This window comes from Dermacentor albipictus, unplaced genomic scaffold (genome assembly GCF_038994185.2).
Source record: "Dermacentor albipictus isolate Rhodes 1998 colony unplaced genomic scaffold, USDA_Dalb.pri_finalv2 scaffold_20, whole genome shotgun sequence".
Taxonomy (NCBI): Eukaryota; Metazoa; Arthropoda; class Arachnida; order Ixodida; family Ixodidae; genus Dermacentor; species Dermacentor albipictus.
Genome location: NW_027225574.1, coordinates 1,425,755 through 1,448,035, shown reverse-complemented (window position 1 = coordinate 1,448,035; position 22,281 = coordinate 1,425,755). Strand labels below are relative to the sequence as shown.

The following is a 22,281-nucleotide window of genomic DNA, read 5'->3' as shown; positions in this document are numbered from 1 at the left end:
AATAGGGCAATTTTTCTAACAATGTTTGGTGATTAATCCTATCAAACGCTTTTGTAAAATCTACGAATACGCCTAGTGCGAGCTTTCTAGCTTCAATGTTGCCTAGTATGACCTTTTTCTGATGTAAAAGTGCTGTCTCTGTCGATACACCTGACCTGAAACCGTATTGTGCCGCTCCAATCGCAGAATGCATGTCCAAAAATTTTGAAAGCCTAGTGAAAATAATTTTTCCAGAGCGTTTGAAAATATTGGCAATAGCGATATTGGTCTGTAATTACTCATTTCGTTTTTGTCGCACCTTTTGTAAAATACCGCGACCTTGCCCTTTTTCATACGCTGAGGGAACAGACCTGTGCTTAAAACAAGATTATGTATATGGGTCAAACAAGCTTGGTACTAATAAATCGATGGCAAAAATAACCGGTTCCATTTTTATGCCGTCAATATCTACGCTTTTAAATTTTTTAAGTTTCATAAAACAATAATTACCTCAGATTGTATTGTGGGGCAAATAAATATCGAGGGTGTTATTGGCGTGGGTAAATAACGTAACGCATTCTCATCGTGAGTACTGTCCGATAATGAACTAAATTGGTCATTAAATTTATTGGCCACCGCTTTTCCCTTAAATGCATGTTTGTCAATTTTAATTTCGTTGACGTGGGGAGCTTGTTTACGTGAAAATATAATTGTGTTTAGGGTTTCCCACATTTGTTTGGTGTCGATGATGCCGTCGAAGATAGTAAAGTGATGATTACGTTTGGCTTGCCTTAATATTTTGGCAAGATTGTTTCTGTAAGTCTTAAACGTTTTTAGTACACCTAAATCGCGATTATTCAAGAATACCTGGTACAGCCTGTTTTTTGTACGTATAATTTTTAAGTGACTTATTGTTATCCAAGGTATACGCGCACGTTTTGGCTTCATTATTTTTTTGTAAGGGAAACATCGTTTATAGAGAGAGGAAAAAATTTCAATGAAACGCTGATATGCGGTAGCAACCGAACAGCACGCAAGAACCTCGTTCCAACCAGTCGTGTCGAGTTCATCTCGGAACTGAAACAGTGCAACCGAGCTGATGTCATGATATATTATTTTCGCAGTGACGTCTTTTGCCGTATGAGATGTGTCAGCGACTAAATCAATGGGCAAATGGTCGCTAAGGGTCACAGTAATGGTACCAGAAAATAGGTGATCAAGTGATGGGTTGGTAATGAAAAGGTCTACAAGTGTTGCGCTGTTTGCAGTAATACGTGTAGGGGTGGTTATTATATTAGACAAAAAATGAGAATCGAGGATTGCAGATACTTCACTTTGCTTTGCAGATTTAACCAACCTATCGATGTTTAAGTCACCTTCTAAAGTTAAAGTGTATTGATTTGCATTAACATACGAAAAAACAACGTCTAGACACTTGAAAAACGCGCTCAAATTACCATCAGGTGGTCTATACACCACAGCAAACAGAAATTTGTCGCATTTTAAACAAATAATTTCAATATCAAAGCCACAAAGCATTACACGTCGTCCTAGGGGAAAGGCTTTTGACTTGCGATGCGATGCATAATCTTGCCAAGGTACACCCGCGTCCGGCGAGACAACACTGCGGATCAGGAGTGCAAAGAGAGGAGCGTGGAGTAACTAGAAATGCGGGTTGATAGAATCACAATGTATAAGCAGTCCACATATTCGTTACAAAGAAATACTTATCTCTATAATAGTAAACCGACCACGGGCGTTTCGCGGAAAGGTCGTTTTGCGCTGTCTAGCTTCCCTTTCCGCGGAAACACTCATCCCCAGTTCTCGGTCGAATATCTCAACCGCACGTCTGCTGGCGGGAAGGCGAGAGGAGGAGGCGGCGACGACGGCGATTCTGTCGGCGCAACGGCGGGAACTGGAAATCAGTCGGTCTCCCGCGCGCTGGAGACAGAAGACTGAGACTGTGAGTCGTGCCCACGAACTTTGTCGTTAATGAAGGCGATGCTAATTAATGGACATTTAATTAAGATATAGTTGATGAAAGCACTCGTACCCATGACTATTGGTGGGAGTCGAACTCATGACCATTGGTGTTAATGAAGACGATAATACTTATGATACAGTTAATTAAGACACTCGGACCCTTGGCCTTTGGTAGAAATGGTTCCGATTCATCGTTGGGGGCAGTCTAAGAGCCAAAAATGCAGAAAACGATATAACACAGCGTGAGCGCCCAGTACTCTGGATCGCTTCCGATAGATCAGGGCTAGGCACAAAACAACGACGTCATTTTCTTTCCTTTTTAAAGAGCAGTGCAAGTTCGTGTTACCCCGTTATCACATTTGGTAAACAGTGCAAACCTACAGCGTATGCCTTGTTCTGAGCAGTTTGATTTCTCGGATGTGTTACTAGTCTTTAAGTGGCAAACCGACAATTGTGCAGACTGACATGATCATGACATGGAAAACTGCGCGTAAGGAAATTACGGGGTTTTACGTGCCAAAACCACTTTCTGATTATGAGGCACGCCGTAGTGGAGGACTCCGGAAATTTTGACCACCTGGGGTTCTTTAACATGCACCTAATTCTAAGTATACGGGTGTTTTCGCATTTCGCCTCCATCGAAATGCGGCCGCCGTGGCCGGGATCCGATCCCGCGACCTCGTGCTCAGCAGTCTAACACCATAGCCACTGAGCAACGACGGCGGGTCCCGCAGGAGTTGTGTGCCGCATTTACCCTACAGTGGTGCCCTATTTGATCAGTCAAGGTGGACCAATCTGAGCTCGGTTATAACGCACGCATGGCACTCGGCTAGAGAACCTGGTATTTATGACCTGCACATGTGTGACCATACATAATTGAGGATATATATATTTTTTTAGGAGGGTTCCCGTACAGTGATGAAATAAAGGAAAAGACATTAAAAAGAAAGAAAAAAAGAAAAAGAAAGGGGAGAAAAAAAAAAGGAACATTACAGGTGCTTTGAACTCGTGACCCTTGGATGTTGCCCGGAAAGATAGCTCAGTCGGTTGGTTTGTCAGGCCCCAGGTTACTTTCAAGCGCCATAGCTCCTGCTCCGAGCCTCATACTTACGTGAAAAGAGACTGATGTTGTCCGCGATAGGCATACTTTCTTGTAAAAAATGGCCGCCCGAGGAGGAGAGTGAACTCGAGCGGCTTTAGAGACTAGGAAAACTGCCTTAAAATATCTAGACTTGAGGGGAAAGCTTCGTTAACACACTATAACACGGCAATCAGCACTCGAATACGACGAGAAATTATTGAGACGTGGAAAATTCCCTTGAAATAAATATGGTTTGCGAGACAAATGCTTGTAAGTATTGAACCTCATAAAAGATGAGGGGGGAAATATGCGCTCACCGAGAGGGCATCATCTGCACGAGACCACCACCAGGCACCTTACTAAGACGTGGAGGGCTCTGCGGCCGGAACAAAGCTTCCCTTCTTCGCCGGCCAAGAGCGGAAAAACGCGCTTTTCCGATCGCTCAAGGTTGCGCGGACATAGTATAACTCTAGCGTCTAGGAAAAGCTTAAACAGGTGCGCGGGCGGCACGCATAGCGTGGGAAGCTAGCCGCCAGCATAATTATCTTAAGGACTGCTGCTGACGAGGGCGAAATACCTTCGTGTAATTATATTAACCCTAATAGGACTACTTTCGAAAGAAAAAAAGGAAACGGCCCAGAAGGCTATACTACGAGAGGTACGACTGCTAATTTTCTATATATACATTCTATATTCTGCATTCTATATATATATATATATATATATATATATATATATATATATATATTTTTTTTTTTTCTGCCGCTTTATCTGCCGCTAAACCTGCCGCGAGTCGCCCGCGCCCCCTATATGGAACCAAGCTCAAGTATGGGCGCGCGACGACAGGGCGCGCTGCTGCCCGAGCGGGCGAACCGTGCGAAACTGGGGATAGATGGCGCCCGCGCAGCTGCAGGGGCAACCAGTTTGCAGGCGGCCACTGCACGTGCGCGCCCGCGCTATTCGGTCAAGACGAAGCACTGGGGCGTCGCGCCATTAGCTGGGTACGTCGTCAAAAGGCTTGTTGCGCGAAGTTGCGTTTCCACAATGGCAAAAGTAGCCCCGCCGAAGCGAAAGCGTGGTCCGAAGTACTGCTGTGTCGTGGACTGCCACAACAGTGCAGACAACACCAAGGAACGCGCTGATCCTGTGAAACTGTATCGATTCCCGGGCAGGTCGTATGAGAAAGAAAGGCGACAAGCGTGGATCACCGCCGTAAGGAGAATCAAGTAAGTCCTAGCTGAAAGATGTTCCGTCCGTTTCACTTCTTCGCTTTGGTTTGGAACGCAGCGCATGCACGCAACGACAGTAATGGCATGCTCGTTGTCTTCTCGCATCGCTAGCGTGAAAGCGCAGCTGCGGCTGTGTAGTACAACAACTTTGCATTTTCATTCCTAGTGTTTGTTAGACTTCATTGTTCAAAGTTCACAAGCAAAGTGGTAGCGCGGTAAGCGTTGCCGTGTTCGTTTAATCAAACTAAGCTACGCACGTTTTGAAATGTTCGGCGCTCGCAATTTAGGCGTCGGGAAAGTAGCTTTACCGCGTCGGAATGAACGTCTCTTCCTTTCAGCAAAATTTATCGTTTGTTTTTGTGGCTTTAATAAGGCGGTATTTAAGACTGCGAATCTCACTAGCACTTAAAGGGACACTAAAGGTTACCAGAAACTCAAGTTAAAGTGGTAGAGCAATGTTCTAGAACGTCTAAGGCGTGAATATAATAGCGAACAGAGCTTTAGTAACCGAGAAATTGAGGTAAATGCATGACACGATTTGACACCCCCCAGCGACATTCCGGTACTAGCCCGATGACGAAAGCACTCCTCATTTGTGTTACTAATACTCAACTACTCGTATTAAAATATGATTTCATTCGATTATAAGACGGAAGAAATGCTACTTGTCTACGTCTATTCGATTCTAAGAAAAAACATTTTGACGTTACCCTTCAGTAATATGGGTGTTCGAAAGGTTTCGTTTTCGCTCGACTCTGCGCCGCGCACGCTTTGGAGTTTCAGTACTTTCGTTATCGCGTCGGGCTGTGAGGGTTCTGCTCGCTCGCGAAACTTTCATTTGGAACAAGCAGCGAGAATGCCACGTCCATGTGATGTCGTGGGAAGCCCTCGTTGCTTTCCCGCTCCGGAGAGCCGCTGTCGAGGCCGCCGTCGTAGTACGCAACGACGCCGGCAGCGCGAGCCCTCAGCAGCAGGTCACGCTCGTCGGTGCTCAAATCGCTGAAGTTGAGCCCACCATCGCGAGCCAATCTGTCGGTGTCAGGGTCCATTACGGCGAGCGTCGAAGTTTGCGTCATAGAATGAAGTACCAGCTTATGGGCGTCTTGCGCTGGAGTTTGAGGTATAGTAGCGGCGCCTGGTGGCGGTGCGGGAAACGACATCTGGGTCGTGCCAGCTTGGGTCGTATTGAGCCCTGGCTGTGGCGAAGCACGTTGGTAGGCCGAGTTTTGCGTCGATTCGCACTTTTTTATGCCCTGTTGCGAGTGCGAAAAGGCTCGTCACTTTACACAGACCACGCCGACCACGCTGCGAGCTCGCCGCAGCCTATAGTTTAACGAAAACGGACTCTCCGTGTGCCGTGGGACGTAATGCTGGGAGCAGAAGGAATCGGTGATGCCGATCCGGAGACCTAGCCCAGCCTCGAAAAGGCGTCACCGTCATTACTTCTGCGTCGTGGGCTGCCATGAACAAGAAGGCCTGAATCCCAACATGAGATTCTACCGTTTTCCTTCAAGGCCTCACGAAGTGGACCGTCGGGCGTACTGCATAGCTGCAGTTAGTCGCGCTGAGTAAGCGAAACTTCGTGCCATGCTGACTTCTTCGCCTGCCTTGGAGCTTGCTTGATTATCTGCGTGCGAAATTTCGGTGTTTTATTTTTTTTTATTTTATTTACGAATACTGTTGGCCTGTCGGCCGTTACAGGGTGGGTCAAAGCAGCACTTGGAGAATCAGTACAATACATGGTATTACAATTATACATATAGCAAAAAAACAAAAAAAACAAGTTAGTAGCAGTATTTCGGCAATTAGTACAGTACATGAAGCCAGTACATGAATAGTGTTTTAATATGAGAACATAAGTGAACAAAGAAGATACATAAGCGAAATATAATACATATACACCGATAAATATGACTATAAACGCAGTGTTAATAAACGAGGTCATACACTCTACCCTCCAAAAAAAACAAAAAAAAACACGAATACGTGCGAGCTTCTTTCAATGTTGCCTTAAGTTTTTCTCGAATTCTTCCGCACTGATGCTTTCTCGCGTTAACACCGGTAACTCATTCCATTCTTTAATGGTTCTTGGGAAGAAGGAAAATGCGTAGGCGTTAATGTGTATCTGAGGTATTTGAAAAGTATTATGTTTGCTTTTCCGTAGTGTTCTACCTTGTCGTGCTATCAAATACTGTTCGCTATTAATGTTGAATGTGTTTTTAGTGAGAAGAAAAAAGAACTTTAACCTAGCTATGCGCCTGCGTTCAGCGAGCGTAGGCAAGTGCAGCAATCCGAGCATTTCGGAGACTGAATCTGTGCGAGAATAACGCGATAGGATAAACCTTGCTGCTCGACGTTGAACTCTTTCCAGTCTCTCAATTAGCCCTGACTGATAAGGGTCCCAGATTATGCTGGCGTATTCTAACGTGGGTCGAACGTACGTTAAATAAGCTGTTAGTTTTACTGACAGTTAGTTAGTTTTGCAGGTACAGTCCAGACAGCAGACCAACATAGCAGCAGGCATGGCTGGTAATTCACGATTCGAGACCCGGCCACAGCGACAATTAACAATTCGACCGATGCGAAGTGGTGAAGTGTGTGCAACCCTTACAAAAAAATTGTTGAAAGGTTATTGAAATATCATTGTTCAACGTCAACAAATGACCTTGAAAGATCATTGGGGAATTGTAGAAACATCGTTGAGAAAATTGTTGACAAGTGTTGATAATTGGCCCGCGACATTTTGTGGAAACATCGCTGTGGCCTCTCAATTTGAAAGATCATTGGTATATCGTTGAAACTATGATGTATTTCACTGTTAAAAGCCCATTGAAGCATTGTTGAAGATGTGTTGTTTTCAATGTTGAAAGCCCATTGAGGTATTGTTGAAATGTGTTGTTTGTCAATGTTGAAAGTTTATTGAAGCATTGTTGAAGCTCAAAATTGAAAGCCCATTGAGGCATTGTTGAAATGTGTTGTTTGTCAATGTTAAAAGCCCATTGAAGCATTGTTGAAGCTCAAAATTGAAAGCCCATTGAGGTATTGTTGAAATGTGTTGTTTGTCAATGTTGAAAGCCCATTGAAGCATTGTTGCAGATGTTTTGAGTCTCAAAATTGAAAGCCCATGGAGGTATTGTTGAAATGTGTTCGTCAATATTGAAAGCCCATGGAAGAATTGTTGCAGATCTGTTGAGAGTCAACACAAATTACGTTGAAAGCCCTTTATGCCCCACTGGGTATTTAGCAGTTTAAACCTGCACTTGCCTTAAAATACTGCTGAGCTATGTTGCATATAATTACCTTTGATGTGACAGTGGTATGTTTGCTGTGAGAGGAAAGGGATAAAATTTAAATACAGGCATTTTGTATCGCAGGCCTCTGTCACCCTGGGCTCAAAAGCATGCTCCTAGACTGCCTGTAATAAGCCATATTGTAAAACTGCTAGCAGCACTGTTATGCCACTTTTTTCAATTGTCAGAGTGAATGGTCCTCCAAAAATCAAGAGTGCTGAACTGATGGAGACAAAAACCATTTTTCTAGGTGAACTGTTTATTTGTAACCAAACATCTGTGTAAATGTACAACCATTTGTAGTTTGAGATCAGAAACTTCTTACAAACTATCGCACAGTACAAACTTCCTGCAGTTTGACACCATAACAAAATTGAATACTGAAGATGTAGTCTGTGTGGCCCTCAAGCAGAACACATTTACAAAAAGAAACAAATTTTAAAAAATAAATACCTAAATAAATAAATGTAGAAGCAGACTGACATGACTGTAAATAAGAACACTCAAAAAGGTACTTGCTTTCTCTATTAGGTAGCCAGTGGTACTATAACCATGGCACGATTTGCTTGAGCCCACAATACTCAACTGAGACCTGATATGCAGGGTGGTTATCTTTAAGTTTCATGGAACTTATTGAAGACTGACTGTTGCAGCTAACATAATTCTAGATACAGAGTGCCAAACATTACTTGCATGAGATATCAAGACACCAGTCAGCTGATTAACAAAAGCTCCGTTCCTAATAAAGTTTTTACGAATTGTAGCCGGTAATTTTGCAAGGTGTATGCACTTACAATGAATTTCCAAAATGACACTAGTAACGAGACACATGCCATCAAACTGGCTGTAGAAATGCACTGCTGTAGCACTTACTTTTTTTTTAAAACGCACTGTTATGCATTGAAGCACAAAAGTAACCGGAATGCCCATGTATTTCACATTTATGGAAAAATCTCAAAACTGGTGTCATCCTGGAAATTAATTTCAAGTGAATGTCTTTCAAACTCACTGGCTACAATTTGGAAACTGAAATATGTGCCGTGATGTTATAAGTGAATTAATAAATTTATGACAATCAGTTTAATGTTTCTATTGCTTGTGCTAGTAATTTCTACCTCTGAATAATCCAGCTTAAGAACAAGTATTATGCTACCTGGCAGACAATTTTTAAAAAATATGTAAAACTGAAAAAGGATCACTGTACAATCCTTATTTGTTGGTTGCATGGTGTGTGCGGATTTCAGTAAACCTTACATACTTCTTAAACATGGCAATCACAATAAGTGATGCTTATGGGAGCAGTTTATTATGCTGCATTGCTGTTGCATGATCCAGTTGTGTTTTCTGCCATGATAACGTTCCTACGCAGGTCATTCCATATCAAGCGACTTATTCATATTAACTGCTTCAGATTTTTATATGAAAAAAAGACAGCTATTTGTTATGTGCTGGAATACAGCAAAGTTACTCCTTCTGTGAGTTCTATTTCAATTTTATTCACTGCCACAAAAAATAACAAAAGATTTCAGAAGATATGGTTTTATGCAAACATGAAAGGCACACCACTGCCATTACTGGAGATTTTTTGTTGCATATAAAAGTTAAGCCGACTTATACCTATTAATTTTACCCATGTATTTCAGATAGCAATAAACCGCTTTTACAAAGTTATGTAAAATGCCGTTTTTACTGAACTCTGAAAATGGCACAGATGCACTTGCAGGTATGCGATTCCTTGCCGAATCGACAAGCATTTTTTGACGCCACACATATAGCTGAAACACTGCCATGTTTACTAGAGTTTAAAGCTCGTTACCCACTTCTATTTATTTTTGCCAGATATTTTGTAGCATTTTGGTGACAGTTTAGTTTTCCTGTTCAGCTGAGCAGAGGACATCAAATGTCCTCTAGCTTTTCATTGTTTTTTTTTCAAATGCTTAAAATACTTTTCTTTTTCAAATTCTTTTTCAAATGCACATTGTATTAATCTAGGCGTTCAAATGGTGTGCGTGAAAATACGGTGAAGTGACGCAACTGCCAAAATAACCCATTTTTCTAATATTTGAATACTTCAATTGCTTTTGGCACCGGCAAAAATGAGTCAAATTGCAAACCGTTGGTTTTTTTTTCGTAAGAAAAAATTCACAGGACAGAGCTTAAATACAGAATGGTAGCCCAGGTGACATAGTATAGCAGAAAAATATATGAAGCTCTAAAAGTTCAGCTGATCGGCTGTAAAAAAAAAACAAATTCTAATCTTTTGCAAGAAGCTTCATGTTCAAGGAAAAAACAGCTTTCATGGTTGGCCAAAAAATATGTGATACATTATTGGATAGCTCTACATGTCTGCTATGCCTGTGTAAGTTAAAAAAGGCATTTTTAAATGCGAGAAATTCTTTTTTGAAATTTTGTCAGCACCGACTTTTCTCAGATGTGCGCACGGCGTGCCAGCCGGGAATAGAGACGACAAAGCTGGCTTTGTATGCAACACAGATGACATAGAAGCGGTGTTAGGGTCTGCATTTTATTGCAAGGGACACATGCTCTAACGCAACGAGGCTTGTGTTTGCTGTGGGCCAGGTAAACCATACAGCCATTGCACATAAAATATCAATACGAGGTCTGTTAGAAAAGTATCCGACCTTTGGCTGAAGAAGAAAAAGACTGGCATAACTGGAGCGTTGGAAACCTAATCACCCTCAAAGTAGTCTCCTTGGGAATCCAGCCACTTCTCCCAGTGGTGCTGCCATTGTTAGAAGCATTCCGAGAAGGCCTCTTTCCGAATGGAGTTTAGCTCAGGTGTCGTTGCAGCTATAATGTCATCTCTTGTCTGAAATCGCGCTTGTTTCAATGGCCTCTTGGTTTTGGGAAGCAGCCAGAAGTTGCAGGCGGCCATATCAAGAGAGTAAGGAGCCTGTCGAACTACAGGAGTCTGGTTTTTCGCCAAAAAAGTCTGAATCAAGTGCGAGGCGAAAAAGCATTGTCGTGATGGATGTGCCAATTTCCTGTTGACAACTTCGGTATCTTGCGCCATACCGCGTCACATAGGCCATGGAGGACATCCCTGTAGTAGACTTTAGTGATTGTTTGACCCTGTGGTGCGTATCTGTGGTGTACCACACTGCGGGAGTCAAAGAAAGCAGTCAGCAACACTTTGACATTGCTGCACACTTAGCGGTCTTTGGTTGGTGACGTGGAATGCTCCCACTACAACGACTGGGATTTGGTTTCCGGGTCGTAAACATACACCCAAGACTTGTCGCCAGTTATTATGGTGTTCAAGAAGTTGGGGTCACTGTTTGTTGAATCCATCATGTCTGTGAGATTTCAACACGAAGTTGCTTTTGCTCCACCATGAGCAGTTTGGGAACGAATTTCGGCGCAACTCTCTTCATGGCCAAATCTTCAGTAATAATGGAATGTGGATAAAATGTGCTGATGCCCACCTCTTCCGCAATTTCTCGGATAATCACACGACGGTCCCACATCACCACAGGGTTCACTGCGGCAATGACCTGGTCATTTCGGCATGTTGATGGCCGACTGGAGTGTGGCTCGCTCTCCACCGATGTGTGGCCGTCTTTAAGCTGGTTGTACCACTCCCTAATCTGTGTGCTGCTCATAGCATAGTCACCGAAAGCAGTCTTATTCTTCCAAATGGTTTCCACTTGGCTGTCGCCCAGTTTCTGGCAAAATTTGATGCAGTAGCACTGCTCCAGTCGCTCCGCCATTTTCCTTGCAATAAGATATCGACGAGAGCACTGTACTACCTCATTCAAACGCTGCGTCCCAGCAATTCACGCTATTGGCAGGCGGGAAAAAATTCGTGCAGCGCACAAAGGTTCAAGGGCGGCTGATGAAAATGCGCTTGTTTCATATTCATCAGGTGTTCGCAAAAAAAGGTCAAATACTTTTCTAACAGACCTCGTACGTATTAAATGTGTGAGGGAATCCTGCAGTGCTAAAAGATATGTTTCATGCAGTTTACAAAACGAAATATCAGCTATTATGTAGACAGTTAATCCAGAAAGAGCGCTTATATTGTTCATACAAAGCATTTTGAAAGGCATGTCGCATTGCAATGCAACATAGAGGGAGCAGGACACTTTGTGCCCTGCTCCCTGAAGCCCACTGATGATGCAAGTAGAAAACACCTTCATAATTAAGACTGAAAACCTACATGAGTATGAACAAATTCTTGTGGTGTTGTTTGCTACCACTGTTTCAGAGCCGGAACATGCTCATCTATAAAAGTCATATGTGCCATGTTCAGTCTGATGTGGTCAGACACCACTGGCAACCACTTTTTGCATTCATGTTGAAAAAAATACGAGTTGAGACTACAGCTGCAGCGCTTGACGTCACCTGCCTTCGTAATAATAAAAAAGGCAGTCAGTTTGTTGAGTAGTTCTTGTGGCTAATTATATTAACAATCTTTCCTTGCTAGATGACGGCTTCATATATTTATGCTATATTTATGCTGTATGTGTGATCCACAAATGAACATTATAAAAATAATTTATCGCACTTAAAGAATAATACCTTTTTGTTACTTGTCACATGCATAGCAGATATGTAGGGCTGTGTAATGATGGGTGACATATACTTTTGTGCGAACCACCAAAGCTAATTTTTTACCTTCAACACGAAGCTTCTTGCAAAAAATTGGAACTTTACAGTTTTTTTAGCTGATAACTGAACCTACAAGGCTTGAAATATTTTGCAGCTATCCCAAATCAACCAGTCTGATTTTATATTTATTTTGTGCCTTCTGTATTTCCCTACATTAGAAGCAAATTCAAACTTTGCAAATTTTGGCAGTCACACCACTTCAGTCTCTTGACATGAACATCATATGGATATCTGGATCATACAATTTCCCTTTCAAAAGAAACGTGTATCAGTGCCTTCTAGCTTAGCTGGGCAAGAACAATAAATTTTTGCCAAAATACAAAAAAATTTGTGGGAAGGAAAATAAATGGAGAGCAAGAGTTCGGAGCTTCAACTATATCTGTGATGGTCAAAAAAAACGCTGGTTCGTTGCCCTGGAATGACTCAAGTGTATGTGTGAAAGCAAATTTTCTCAAAAATTTTCTCATTGTACCGACTCAAAATCAAGCAAACTTGAAATGCTTTGCCATAGTGGAACAGTTCTTGACAAAATTGGTTGGTTTGGCATGAAATGACTTAAGATACTTAAAAAATATATTAATAAGGAAACACTATCCTTACTGGAACCATATAAAAAAAATGGCTGTGGCTTAGCTAAGGTTAAGCCCAGGATGTGAAGCATACTAGCATTTATTTTAGTTGTTGAACCACTGTTTAGCCTGGTGAACTGCTGTTGCTTGGCTATATTTGGTTCGGCTAGACGAAGAAACAACTCATGCGTTACTCAGCTTCGCCTTCAAGAGTGGAATGCGACAGCGTTCCCGTCGACCCGTCAAGGGGTGTCAGACAATGGGCTACGGCGCAGCGACTACGCGCCCCGCATTGGACGCGGTGAGCGTCGAGCAACGCAGCGTTCGGCGCGGCAACGAAATGTGCGCCTGAGCAAGCGACGCATGCCTGAGCCTTAGAAACAGCTCGTTTCTAAGGCAACACCGCATTCACTAGAGGCGCTTTTGTACCGCTTTAAAGCATCGTACTCGTGGCTCAGTGGTAGCGTCTCCGTCTCACACTCCGGAGAACCTGGTTCGAATCCCACCTAGCCCATCTTGCAAGAGTTGAGCCAAAGCCACCTAGAAAATCAGTCTCTGTAGCACGCCGCAACCTTCGCTTCTCATTCCAACGAGCAGCTCTGTCTCCAGGAGGCATCTCACCTCATGAGTGTCTAGCAGAGGCAAGCGCAGCTGCTTATATACCGCCGCGACGCCGCGAGCGACGGCGCGAGTTGGAGCACCGTTTCTCCTCTGTCCTGACGTCACGGTGTCACGTGGTATTGAAGGCGATACCGCCGCGCCTGAGGAGCTGGGTTGAGCTCTCGTAATATGCTTCGCATAAAACTAACATAAAAATGTAGTGAACTATAACAAAGCACAGCACTTGTATTCTGGATTGAGCAATCCAATGTGGGCTTCTCAGGAGACTAGCATAATTAACATAAAAATGTCAAGGCATAGAAAGGCACAAGATTTGTATGCTCATTTGAGAAATCCAAATTGGGCCCTTCAGGAGACTAACATAAAACATAAAAATGTCAAGAGCTACGAAAGCACAACACTTGTGTTTTGGTTTGAGCTTTCCAACGTGGGCACTTGAGAGGCTATTGGCCCCATGCGAGAAGCGAGGCCAGAGTTCCTTATATAGGGCATGTTGGTACCAGGAAACTTGTGACACGTGAAGCCTGCAAAAATAAGAAGCCAGAACAAGTTTTAAAAAGCAACTTCTACATGCAAAAGAATGGCATGCAATATGCCCTTGTTATAATGAAATTGATTTATGTATTTGTGTTCAATTCCAACTTTCTACGGGTACAGCTTTACAGCATGACCATATAGATTTATTCTGTGTGGCACAGGACTCCACCAAGTGTCAAATGCAGGAAAGGGCAAAGAGGAACAAAACACTGTAGCAAAATAACTTTAAGAATATCCTCAATGTCGAAGATGTGAACTTTGCTTGCTGAGAAACAAAATGGTGAAAAAAATTCATGTTGTTCATAAATAAACCTGAACTGACAATTAAATTTTTCTTGTAACTTTCATAATTAAAATGTGCAGCACTTAACTGTGCTTTCCCATGCTCCAAATACAATACTGTCATGTCACTACAATAGAGTGTAGCTTCATTTGAAGTTAGGTTTCCTGAGTTCACATGCAATCGGAATGTACTTCTCGCCTTACAATGACTTAGGACTTTCTACCTTAAAGAAGACACTGCTTACAGCAAAGTATGTTTTCTGCCTCAACGACTGAATTACTGTTATAATGAGGATTCCATGTAGTTGTGCACCAAGCTGCTTAGCATGACACATGCAGAATGTGACAGATACGAAGAAATGCTGTCTTTTAAGAGCCATATGCCATAGGACTGACTTCTTTAACCCTTTTAGGGTTTACTGCCGTACATCTGTGGCTGTGACGGGACGTTCTGAAAAAATTTACCTTTTCAGAACAAAGTGTTGCCTAGCATGCCACTGGAGGTGCTGCAACCTTCCGAGATTTCTACAAAATATGCTTAAATTGCTGTCGTTCCATGGGTTTCTTTAAAACTGATTTTCACTTAGCTCCTTGGTGTCTGTCATTGCAGTAGTTTGGGAGTGTTGCCACAAATTTTTGTAAGTTTCATTACACAAAAAAATTATGCTGCTTTATCCTGCATAAAAAATAAAACATCTAAAACTGCAAATGCTGAAATGATATTGCCACTTCATCGTTATTTAAAAATATTATTTACCACTTTATTTTCTCAGAAAGTCACTCTGAAGAACTTAAATCTGCAATAAAAATATTAAGGGTGCGCGAAAAGTGATTTTTGAGGCTGAACCGAATAATGCTAGAAGCAAATCAAATAATGGATAGCTTCTGAATAATGAACAGCTGATATCACAATTAATGTAAGATGAGGCTCACATCCTAGTATTATTAATGTTTGCAAGTTTCTGTCATTGTTATGTTATGAAGAGCTGTTTATTAAAAGCACAAATGGAGCAGCAAAAAGTTTCTTCACATGCACAGGACTCTTCAGTAAACATAAATGATCGCTGTACAGCCTATAAACTACAGCTACTTAAGTAATGTAGCCTGTTCTGCTATTCTTACAAGTTCTTACGTTTTATGTCTATACTATGTTATTGGAGGTGAAAATTTACCGTACTTTGGCTCAAATTTCATGTTTTATTGGGGTTTCCAAATATTAGAATAATACTCGCATTTACAAATAGTGACCATTCATAGACTAAATTGAATAGGACACTATTCAATTCGAAAGTTTTGAGTATTTTCACACCACAAAAAATATATAACTCCTAAATTAGAGAGGCATATTTCTCCCCGAAATGTGACCCTCAACGGGCTAAACAAGAGGGACAGAAAAGCCCATTCATCTTTTTGATTAATTTAAGCCCCTAATCTACTTGGCAATGGTTCATAATAACCCTGTTAACAGGTAGGTGAAGTAAGGAAGCAGGAATCAATTCTAACAATTTCAGAATGGGAGTAGTGGACATGTCCGATGGACTGTAAGAAGCTTTATACATTAGGCTCCAAGAGCCTATTTTCAATTTATTGAAGTATATGGGGAAAAGCCACATAAATATTCTTTTCATATCTTAGAATACAAATTGATTAAGTGTGCGTTAATAAACACGAGTCATAGATTAAGTGCTTAGAATGAGTAAGCACCCACTAAACGTAGTACTGTTGACAGCAATGCTTGCAACTCTGTCCATGTGTTTCTTTGATTGAAACAACCAAAAGAAAATTGCCACACCACTCAGGTTCCCTCTGCTAAAAGGCTGCTGTCTGGCATCACATGGACCTCCTTCAATATAGGAGCAACCTTAATTCGATGTGGTGTGTTAAAATTGGTGAAACTACTGTTTCACATCTCAGAACCTGGAGAGCTGTTTTGATTTCTGCAATTTGTGAACATGCTCCTGCTCGAGCTGAGCAGTAACCACACTTGAGCATAGCTTCTCCGCAATTCGTGTATTAGAATAACACTTTCAGGCTAATTAAACATGTCTTCCATGCCAATAGATTTGGAGCATGCTTCACAGACTATTCCTTGCAATGACAGCCAAGTAGCACTGCTAATGCGCCAATGCAGCTGATGTTATATGCTGGAGCCACTAAAAACTTTCAGCAGTGAAGGCAGCTTTCAAATTTTAGAAGCATTTGCGTATGGCGGCATTACGCACTTATGATCATATGAACAGTCATTCCAAATAGTAGGCTATTGTAGCACACAACTGCACACTAGGGCTACTTGAAAGTCGTTTGTTATGCGAATGGCAAGTTCATAATTTTAGAAAAAAATGTGAATGTAAAAATGCAACCAGAAAGGATATATGGTACTTGCCTATAACAGCACTGCCTCTGGTGGGGTCAAGAGCCTTTTTTGCCCCTTGGTGTTATTTCCAAAGCCCAAATGGCCCATGAGCTCCTCCTCTGTGAAAACATGGTGAAGCAAGGCCCTTGCAAACTTTCCTGGTCCACCATGGCAGGCCATGGTAAGCTGTGCCAGGTTAACCTTCTCAATGTGCACTCCTTCAACCTATGTGAACCTGCACGTTTAAGTAAATGTTAGCAAAACAGTTTTAAGCCTATCAAGCACATTCACACAACAGCCCTACTGCAAATAAATTACAAAAGTATCTGTTGCAAATCTAGAATGCTAAACTTGACTTCTTACAAGCTTCTTATGCTCTCTGGATGCCACATGTTTCAGAAAAACAATCCAGCACAAACAAGAATAGTAAACCAAAGTATCCAAACATCTAGTACTTGGAAAAGGGGAGTACCAGCGAAACACAAATCACACGCACACAAGGAAACGGCATTAGACACGGACTCCCTGTCTAACGCCTCTTCCGTGTGTGCACGTCCTTTGTTTTTCTGGTACCCCCCTTTTTCAAGTTCATCATGCACCAACTGGCCCAAGAGCTTGCGCTAATGCACATCTAGTACTATTTATTGTGATTACCATTCTTAGGATACTTCATATTTTCAAGTGTTTGTCTCGATTTTCCCATCCATTTGTGTCAATAGGTAGGCCATGGTCTAATGGGGAGATTGGGCTGCTATGTTGAGGGAAGAGTTCAAAATCAACCGTCAGAACAGCTTGGGTGACTGGTTATGCAACCCTCGGCATATGCCACTTTTCAATGAATCTCTTTCCCCCTATCTTGGGCAACTGCTGCTGCTTGTGTTGGCAAGCAGCATTAGGAGCTCGAAGAGGGACATGATTGTCGATCATTACTAAGGTTACCAGTACACATCATGTTCACTTGCTGTGCTCTAGATGTAATATGCGAGATTCCACTCCACTGTATGAAATGTACTTAAGCTGCAAGGACAGTATGTGCCAACCACCACCTCAATTAAATTAATCGACTCGCAAAGCACAGGCTGCACAAGATCACGGAGTGAACTCAGAAGTTTGTGCACAGCCAGTTGATGTCCATGTCAGGGACTTCTAGGGAGACTCGGTCATTTCCTCGATGTGCATTACCGTGCCGTCACACATTGTATTACAATTCTGTCTGTCTCGTTGTACCACCGTTCTAATAGTCATCACGTATCACTACAATTCAATATATAAATAGACACTTATATCTACTGTTTATTTATTCTTTATGGAGAATACTTTGAGCATGAGTTTTTGCAGAGATCATGAATTCTACAGCTTAAAGGAGCACTAAAGCAAAATTAAATTAATTAAATTCTGGCATTTTAAGTGCCAAAATGACAATCTGATGTTTAGGCACACCATAGTGGGGAACTCTGGACTAATTTTTACCAAATCAGGCTGCAAGGTACCTGGGCAGTTTTGTATTTAACCTCCATCAAAATGCGGTTGTTTGATCCTGTGACCTCGTGCTTAGCGGAGCTGTGCCAACACCCCTAAGCAGCTACGGCATGAAAGCACTAAAGAGAAAAATTATTTTAGATGTATCTGTACATGACCTTCCTACAATTCAAGAGATTCACTCATACCGTGACAAGAGGCTGAGTAAACTGTAAAAGCAGCAAGAGGAAAGATTGGTGGCAGTGCTGCCTTGAAGTTACCACACCCGCTTGCTGTGACGTCATGGATTTAGATGATGTCTGTTCAGGTGTAGCAATTTTTTTTACAAATAAAGATGTTCTTCATCATATTCCAAAAACCCAAAATAAAAAGCATCAGGAACATTTACAGAACCAATACAACCCAAGTTTTAAAAAAATACTTGGAATCCATGATGTGACAATGAAGTGTCAGCACAAAGATTTTGGGGCGATACTCAGAAAATTAAACTTTGAGCTTTATTTTCTCTAATAATCAAGCAACTACCAAGAAATTTACAGAAGTAGTTATTTAAGACGATGTTTTATTTAAAATTCGTTTAGGATGTCATTAGTGTCCCCTTAATACAAAACAAGGGATGCGCTTGGCTGTGTAATAGGTTAACATGCATCACTGGTTCTCATTAAGGTAGGATTATCAGTATAGCAAAGGGCATGCACTGGCTGCTCCAGAGGGGAGCCCTTCCACTTCCCCTCAAGCTCCCAATTTCCCATTTCTTTATGAGCAGTGATGCAATTTCTGTATCTTAACAAGACATAATTCCAAGATAGAGCATGTGGTGACCGGCACTTCACACCATCCAGCTCGGCATCAATCTTTTTGGAATTTGGCCCTTGAAATGCAGAAAGCCCCGATCATTGCTCGTTCTTCAGCCAACTTTCTCAAAGGGTGCTGCTGTTCTGGTTTGATACCTCTAGCAGTGCACTGCTGTATGACAAAGGTCATTATACCTTCGTTCTGGTAAAACTATAAAGATGTTCACTCATGTAGACCACTAATGTCCACACTAAGTTTCTGAACGCCCCTCTCATATCAGGCATATACACTGAAAAAGGCACATTCTGCGTTTAATATGTTTACAAGGGACACTGAAATTCACTCACAGTCCCGGTGCAGTTGTTAAGTCTTTCAGCTGAGTGCTTAAAGGCACCATGTCTCCTAATGAAGGCACTCTGCACCAATTGATCACTGGAGCAAATGCCTTGCAGTTGCATCAGCAATGTTTTGTTTTTTTTTCTGCTTCCTGCAATACATTTTCACGGCATCACTGTATTTGATCATGGTGACGCTACAGAATGGATGACCAAAAAATTCACCTTTAGCGTTCCAGCTGGGGCGTCTCCCAGCTCACTTTGAATCTGAAAAAAGATGTCAGTATTAAAACGTGAAGCCACGATGCAGCAAAAGCGACAATCAATAGAGCTACATGGACCATTAGGCTGACATAAATGGACGGATACAAATGACTAGTCATTGAATACACGAAAGTGTGGCCGCTCTCGCCAATGGCAGTGTGAGCTTGTCAAATAATTTATTTCACATTCCTCTACTTATATTAAAAATTATTTCCACGCATCTACTTAACTGTTAGGGCCACATATTAAAGGCAGCTCCTTCATATAAAGCCACAGTCTTACATTCTTTTACTCCCCGTCTACCTGATGCTAGTTAAGTTTTGCTTACACTCAAAGAAAGAATTTCACAGACCTGCTCTTTCGACAAAGCATTATTCCAAGCTTGTGGCAAAGCGTCGTCATTTAGTTCACAACGATGCGCTCCCCTTTCAATCTGCTCACTCTGTAGTGCTCGGATTCAAAGCAAAAATGGCTTTTCGACATAACTAGCTACTTCTATGGTCACAAGAAACAATGCTAATTATTGATGTTTATGTTGCCGATAACATATACATGCCGCCTCGAAACACAGTGGGACGACAAGGCAGATATGCCAGGCATCTCGTTCCTTTACTGATTTTAAAACTTTGTTACATCAATCAGTTACTAAAGTGCGAAACGCTGAAATTTCACGCTGTTACATTTTTTAAATGTTCTATCCCAGTAAATTAGGACCTGGAGTGCCATGAAATCTGCCTTTCCGTGAATGCAGAGCGCCTACGCGAAGCCATTTGGGCGAAGCACTCGATGGCATCGAACGGAGAAGATAAAAAAAGAAAGCTGAATGCGCGCTAACAGGTGGAAAACAAAACACACGCGGTTGGCAAGGCGTATAACTCGATGATTTCGCAGCACTCTGTGGCATCACCCCTATCGTATGTCACGTATCGCATAGAATCGCATGTACACACTTGAAATTTTTCATATTTGCGAGACAGCCTCCTCTGTGTTTTCCGGTCGTGCGAACGTCGGCCGCACGGCGTGACAGATAGTGGCGTTGAAGCACCGCGGAGTCACTCGATCCTGAAGAGCGCAACAGAATACATTTTCGCTGATCCCACCGCGCCTCCAACCCCAACCCTCTCTCTCTGTTGCTACAGCTCACTCACACGCCTTGTACTAGCGTGGCGCAAACGAAATATCTTCGATTACAGTACAGATCGGATGGTTTCACGTCGCATTGTTATGCGCTCATTAATAAGGCTAACTCTATCGGTGCTAGAAAACCGTATCAGAAATCATGGCGTACAACATGCCCTGTTTTAGCTGGCACCACATAGCTGCCTTAAGTCACCACAAGAGGAGAGTAAAGTTAAACCAGGACAAAGCTCCACGTTATGTACCACAAATCTAGTGCTGTACAACCAATTCTCGTAACGGAAGGACAGTGCTAGGAATGAAAACTAGAAAAAAGGCGCGCGGAAAACACGCACAGGCGCTGAACTCATTTCTGGGCTCCCACCGCGTCGCAATGGACGAACAAGGGGAATTGGAAACACTCACTCACCTTTGATGTCGCTGAGTCGGAGGCGATCATGGCGATCTTCGAGGCAACAAGCCCATAAAAAGCGAGCAACACGCAGGAATATTGCAAAGATGTCACAGCGAAGCACACAAAGAACGCAGAAAACGCTGGAAGCTTCCAAACAACCGGCGTGCACGACCCCGCCGGAATGCTCCAAGCATCCACAGCGCAAACGCGCAATCATACATGTACACTCATACAAATACACGCTTATATTATCATAAATTGTACCATTTGATAACAAATTCTGTGATTTCATGTTATTACAGAACAATTGTTGCGCTTTGCAAGTGTGTGAAAGTTTTTTGCTTCACTTCTTTGATGAACTACTTTCTTTAGCGCAGTAACGCGGTGCACCGGCCGGAGCTAATGGAGTGCGCGGGAAAATGCGCCAAATTCAAACGTCGCAAGCGCCGTGCTAATTTGTGCGCGCACAGTTTTCGTCGTTTGGATTTAAAAAAAAAAAGTAATGCGTGCCGCAACCATGCGAACTGAACTATTGACCAGAAAAGTACAGAAACATCGCTGTTTGTGCTTCTTATTTCGACGTCACGGCAAACTGCAGGCGGTCTGTCGTCCCATTCTTTTAAACATTTGTGCGTGTGCTTCTGCGCTGTGCGATTTGTCACCGAGAACGTATAGTGTTACAAGAAGGCTCAAGAGATGGCGCCACCATCCCGCACGTGCTGGCCGCACGCCCCTTCTGAAACCTCCGCTCCCACCGTCGCGGCAGCCCTCCTCCCCTACGAACTCTGAGCAGACGACATATCAAGTTGCGTCTGGCTCTCCCGCTCCTCTCCTGCTGGTCGGCCGCCGCCCCGTCTCAAGACACTCTACTCTCTGTAACCACACCATGTAACCACACCCATTCCTGTGTACTCCATGCTTAATAAACCCAGTTAACCTCCGTTAACAAAAGTCCAGTGTTCTATCGTCCTCTATACGAGACATAACGAAACATGGTGTCAGAAGTGAACTAGTTCCAACGTCAGCCCATCAGCAATGGATAAGATTCCTGCACCTGCGAAATTCGACTCCAGAGGAAACGCTGCGGAACAATGGCGAGCCTTCAAGCAGAGCTTCACGCTGTACCTCAAAGCAACTAACACAGCGAGAGCACCATCTGACCGGCAAGTAGCACTTCTTTTGACCGTCGGTGGTTCTTCACTGCTTGATATCTACAACACTTTGGACTTCGGGGGATCGACTGAGGAAAGACCAAACCCAGAATTTAACTACGCAAATGTCATCAGCCTCCTCGACGCGCATTTCTAGCCGAAGCACAACG

General features: G+C 42.7%; 1 protein-coding gene and 1 long non-coding RNA gene across 2 annotated transcripts in view; one reads left to right on the top strand and one right to left on the bottom strand.

Moving 5' to 3' along the window:
• Nucleotides 1-3,976: 3,976 nt before the first annotated feature.
• Nucleotides 3,977-22,281, top strand: part of LOC139052228 (uncharacterized) — a 38,058-nt gene continuing 19,753 nt past the window's right edge. Inside the window, exon 1 of the mRNA XM_070529328.1 lies at nucleotides 3,977-4,269. Within this exon, the coding sequence (XP_070385429.1) occupies nucleotides 4,088-4,269 (182 nt within the window). The 5' untranslated portion in view covers nucleotides 3,977-4,087. The remainder of the gene's footprint in view (nucleotides 4,270-22,281) is intronic.
• LOC139052229 (uncharacterized) lies at nucleotides 7,819-21,143 on the bottom strand. Its single transcript, XR_011509796.1, has 4 exons — nucleotides 20,976-21,143; nucleotides 19,391-19,432; nucleotides 16,587-16,791; nucleotides 7,819-13,908 (listed from the first exon to the last, which is right to left on the bottom strand). It is a non-coding gene; the product is annotated as an uncharacterized lncRNA (long non-coding RNA).